This window comes from Nannospalax galili, unplaced genomic scaffold (assembly GCF_000622305.1).
Source record: "Nannospalax galili isolate Female #2095 unplaced genomic scaffold, S.galili_v1.0 scaffold2789, whole genome shotgun sequence".
Taxonomy (NCBI): domain Eukaryota; kingdom Metazoa; phylum Chordata; class Mammalia; order Rodentia; family Spalacidae; genus Nannospalax; species Nannospalax galili.
Window position 1 is genome coordinate 16,776 of NW_008359180.1, and position 5,606 is coordinate 22,381.

Sequence of the window (5,606 nt, forward strand, 5' to 3'; positions counted from 1 at the left end):
TTTCTCAGTCTTACATGGCTCTTAAGAAGGCTTCAGAATTCAAACATGAGCTGCATGTGTACAAATACTCTGATATTAAGCTTATTATATTAAGGTGAAAACTTTGATAAATTTGTTCTACACAAAATTTTTATCTTTCCTTAACTATGCTACAGGCAATACTATGATCTTTATTAAGTAAAAGGCAGGAATCAGAAAACAAAGGAACTAATTTTTAAATATTTTTATTGAGCTTTTGTAATTTCATACAACAGTTCTTAGTCAAATTTAGATGCCCCATCCAGTCTCAGCTATGCCCCCACCAAACCTCATGTATTCTGCCATACATGTTAAGTTCCATTCATTCAGGCATTTGTACCCAAATGTCCTTCAGTGTAAATGTGTCCACTGGAGTCTAGTCAGCCCGTGTAATGATCATATATAAGTCATACTCTCCCTCACCCAGAAACAATCACTCTTTAATAGTTCTCAGTCTAGTGCCAGCCTGCCAGCTTGGCACCCATTTCTCTCCTCTTCTTTGGGCCCTTGTTTAATTGAGTTAACATAGGTCCTGTGCTCAATGCCACCATTGCCACAAGTTCACATGAGCAGGCTTCTAGTGGCCTGGAAGCCTCTGCCTCCCCTTATTCATGAACCAGCCCTGGCTCTTACAGTCTCTCTGACCCCTCTTCTTGTAATGGTCCCTGAGCCATAAGTGGATGAGGATCCCTAGAGGAGTCCTGTCCTATACTCTATATTCTCTTATTCTTTAAAACTTGGCCAATGTGGCCATTTGTATGCATTGCACTTGGTGGTATAAAGAAGCTTTACTGATGAGAGTTGAGGGATGCATTAGTTTTCTCTACCCCTATTCTGCTATGTTCCATGATCATTATCTCTAGAGGTTCAACTGTAGAAGTATCACCTAGTACTGGGCATCTCTCAGATGTATGTTCTCTGTGTCTGACGAGGTATGAAATTCTGCAGTAGCCTCCATCTGTTGCAAAAAGAAGCTTCTTTGATGAGTGCTGTATGGCATGCTTGCCTGTAAACATAAGGATCAATATTTTAGTAAGAAATTTCATTTGTCTTGATATATGAGAGATACAGGGTTTTTTTTCTAGGATTTATGTCCCCTCCTGTCATGTGCATTTGGCTGAGTTTACACTGCTACCCATGAGCTCCCTCCCACTGAGAGGGCTTTAAGTCCAATTGGATAGGTGCTGATTGTCTCCCAGATAACAGTGCCACTACTGCACCAGAAGAGGTAGTTTGCCATGCTGTTCATTATGGTTATTAGACTTTAGGGCTGGGTTGGACGAATGATTGGTTTTTCTCTCACGGCAGTTTACATATCAACATCCAGCCTTCTGATAGCCAAACTGCCGTTAGAAGGCTTTCAGGTCAAAGGAACTCTTCTATGAAAGTAGTTAAAGGTGTGATTTCCATTGGATTTTGTCATTCATTCCATTCATGATCCTTGTAAATTTAGTTAGTTTTGAACTTTGGCAATCAAGATAAAGATAACATTGGAAAGAATGAAAAAAAGAAGAAGGGAATGAATGAAGAAACAAAGGAAGGAAGGAAAATATCAAGGAAAGAAGGCAAGATTTTAATAACAGGAACGAAAAGGAATAAGAGAACTTTGGTGATATAACTCAGATGGAGAATAATGTTGTGTTTCGTTGAATGCTCAAAATGTAGACTGAATATTACCCATTGTGTGCTGTTAAAGAGGGATAATTTATGTCATAGCTATGAATAAAATTAAAAGGTATAAAATTTATCTTTTCATATCAAATGTAGAAAGTTTCAATGAACTTTTCTCTTTCTGTATTTAAAAAAAATCCAGGAACAAGATGGCTCAACAGTTAGATATATTTGCTCCCAAGCATGACTGAGTTTACTCTGCAGAACTAAGCTAGGAAGAAAAGAGTCAACTACAAAAGTTGACCTCTGACTGCCACATGTTGTCACACACACACATGCATGCACATGTGCAATAAATAAAACAATTTAAGCCTGGAGATATAACTCAAAGACAGTCCACTTCCCTAGCATATTCATGACCCTAGGCTCAGTTCACAGTACAGAAAAATATATGAATGGACAGTTTTGACTTTAATAAGTCAATCCACTGCTGTTTGTGTATGATAGTCTCAGAAAGTACTGATCTTAATTCTGCCCCCCTCCAGTATCATATCTTCATGTGATACGGTGTATTTTCTTTTTCCAAGTTCATTTTCAGTCTACAAGGCTGTACATGTGTATTTATACTTGAGTAGATGTTTCTATTACCAAAAAACTTATCCACCTTCTCTAAACAGCTGTAAGAATATATTAGGCAATAACACATATTTTCCTTTATTTAATGTCAGTATTATTAGAACCAAAACTTTTCTCAGCAAGATGATACTACGTAAAAAAAATCACATAACATAATTGTGACAAGGCCTGGAATCTATCTATTTGGATTGAAATTAGAGAGTGAAAATGAACAAATTTTTTCATTTCTGTGCTCCAGATTCATCATCTATAAACACACTTATTAAGCACACTTATTAATAATTGAGACCCATGAGCATGAGAATGAAAAATTCTCATGCTCAGACATTAACCACATGCTTAAGAGCATGCAGAATATTTCAAACATGATGCATATAAAAATACCAGGTGTTAGTAACTGCTGTGAAATAAAATGAAACTCAAGAGAATGATGTGAACAGATAAATTTTCAAGTGGACTGGTGAGGGGTGGCGTTCTTAACAAAAAATCAGGAAGCGATTATGCAGTTTTGTGCACCGAAGTAGATTTAGCAAAGAAAGAGAATGGAAAATCTCCAGAAAATATCAGGACTAACATCTGCAGGGAAGAATGACTTGTTCGTGTCCTGAAAACTAAGTGAGCATGACCAGTGCAAGGGATGAGTTCACAAATGCAGGGAGTGAGGACCACACCATATCCTACTGCTCAGCAATTATCAAGGTTGTGTGTTTACCTGTGATAAAAATTTTGTACTTTTTGTGACTAAAATATATGATGTACTAACAGTTACACTATGTTACACAGTAGAGTAATTACTTATATGTTTAAATGATAGTTCTTCATTAGGGATGTCAAAAATTTTGACAGTTGGATTGGCACTATGCAGTGTAACTTTGTGAGTTCATCAGTGGGTACACAACTGAAGGCAATGATTTCTCCTCTTCCTGAATCCATCTTTAGTAAAACATCAACAGTGATGTTTAGGGTCCCTGAGCTCTCCTGCATCCATGTCTGGTAGTTAAGGGACCCATGCAAGGGGAGATCTAGCACAGACATTCACCATTGCTCAGAGTTCATGATTCTGATGGTTGTGTCTTGCTCAGAAAATCACATTTCACAGTCCTTCTCCCTAGCTCAAGAATCTGTTTCCAAACGACTTTACAAAGCAAAACTAATCAGACAAAAGACTACGAGTAAGTATAGGGATCAAAGCTACATGATATATCTTAGAATGGCATGGTTTTCAAAAGGTTGTCAGGTACGCATGAACAAGGATATAAGCATGTAGAATTTTGACTTGAGAATTTTATAATATATCATGGTAAAAGGAATGTAGGATGAGGTACGGGCCTTGAATGCACTGAGAACACATTCACCTCACAGTTTGCAGTGCGAAAGAGATGATCACATATTAGATTTTCAAAACAATGCAGAAAGCTGCAAAAGAATAAAAAGGAAATTGCAGGATTTTGTTTCTATATGCCACATACAGACATACATCGACAATTATTGACTGAGAATATGGCACTGTTGTCTATAACTGTTAAAATGTGTCTCTTCCAAAAAACTTTAATTTCTAAATTGTCACTAATATTAGCATGCAGCATTTCCCTATAACCTGACCTTATTTTAATAATTTAAGTCAAAATTTGTGGAATGTTGATTATATTCCTTATCAGGTAATTGCATGTTTCCAGTTTAAATTAAAAGAAAATAATTTTCAAAACACCCATAAATATTCTGAAATTAAAGATATGGGAGGAATTTAAGTCTTACACTGATAATGAGTGAAAGTATAATTATTTTCTTCAATGCATTTTATAAATCCTCCTAAAATATTTTTTCCTGGAATTATTAAAGTTCTGCAGCTGAAGAAATGGAAGTTTAAATTTCCAGTGATTTTTATGGATGGTGGAGTTAACAAGCTACTTCATTCTATACATGGAATGCATTCTGAAACTTTTGTAATTTTTTGAAAATTATCTTACTGATAATAATAAAAAACTTCAGCATGTATGTAATATTGTATGATCTAGGTTTATGAATTACAAATATATTCTCTTACTTTGAACACCAGCTGTCCTTACCAATAGATAATTTGAATGTGGGTCTAACAAATGTTTAATTATTTCTAAATGGGATACAGAATTTTAAAACTATATTCCTGGAAGTGTCCAAGAATGTTTCTGTAAGGGAAGCACCACAAAATATGGAAATCAATGCTTTCACTTATTTTTAAACAGTAATGCCAAGGGAATAATATCAGTGAAAGAAAAGTTGAATTCTCAGCACCAGTTTGCCTCACTGCTTGGAGCTCTCTCTCTTCTGTATCACTCTACTGAGAGCACTTTTTACTTCCTTGTTTCTGAGACTATAAATGAGTGGGTTCAGCATGGGGATCACAATGGTGTAGAACACAGAAGCCACTTGATCCTTTCCCAAGGAGAACGACTTGTTTGGTTTTAAATGAGTAAAGATCATGGTGCCATAAAAGACAGTGACTCCCAGGAAATGAGAGGCACAAGTGGAGAAGGCTTTTCTCTTTCCTGAAGTGGACTTGATTTTCAAAATGGTAGAGAGAATGGATGCATAGGACACAGATATTGTGGTAAGGGACAGCAGTAAGGTGGAACCAGCAAACATGAATATAATGAATTCAATGCCATGTGTGTCACTGCAGGACAGGGCTATCACTGGGGATGTGTCACAAAAAAAGTCATGAATTACAGTGGAGTTGCAAAAATTCAGTGTGCTCATGCACAACATATTGACAGAGGAATCCATAGCTCCAAAAATATAGGACCCAGTAAGGAGAGAACTGCAGAATCGCGTGGACATAATAACTGGGTAGTGTAGAGGGTTGCGGATAGCTACGTAGCGGTCATAGGCCATTGAAGACAGAAGGAAACATTCAGTAGCTGCCAAGAGAACAAAAAAGTACATCTGTATGAAGCAGCTACTGAAGGCGATGCTCTTGCTGGAAGTCAGCAGGTTCTCTAAGGTTTTAGGTGTGATGACAGTTGAGTAACTGAGGTCCAGGAATGACAGGTGGGTGAGAAAGAAATACATCGGGGTGTGAAGCTGGGCATCTAGACGAATGAGGAGAATCATCCCTGTGTTCCCCAGCACCGTAACCAGGTATATCAGGAGAAACAGCACAGAGAGGATCAGCTGGATCTCATTGGAATCTGTCAGCCCTATCAGGATGAAGTCAGATTCATTTCTGTAATTCCACATATTTGCAGTGAACTGCTTTAACTGTTCAGAAATAAAACCAAAAACAGTCAATGTGAACAATTTCCAAAACAATTTTAGTTTATATGCCATGCTTTCATATTTTTGGAATTAATTTCTATTGTCTC

The 5,606-nt window shown here is 37.0% G+C and overlaps 1 protein-coding gene across 1 annotated transcript in view; it reads right to left on the reverse strand.

Annotated features, from left to right (window-relative positions):
• Positions 1-4,545: 4,545 nt before the first annotated feature.
• LOC103725537 (olfactory receptor 8H1-like) overlaps positions 4,546-5,606 on the reverse strand; it is a 10,326-nt gene continuing 9,265 nt past the window's right edge. Inside the window, exon 2 of the mRNA XM_008822831.1 lies at positions 4,546-5,502. Coding sequence (XP_008821053.1) covers positions 4,546-5,502 — 957 coding nt within the window. The remainder of the gene's footprint in view (positions 5,503-5,606) is intronic.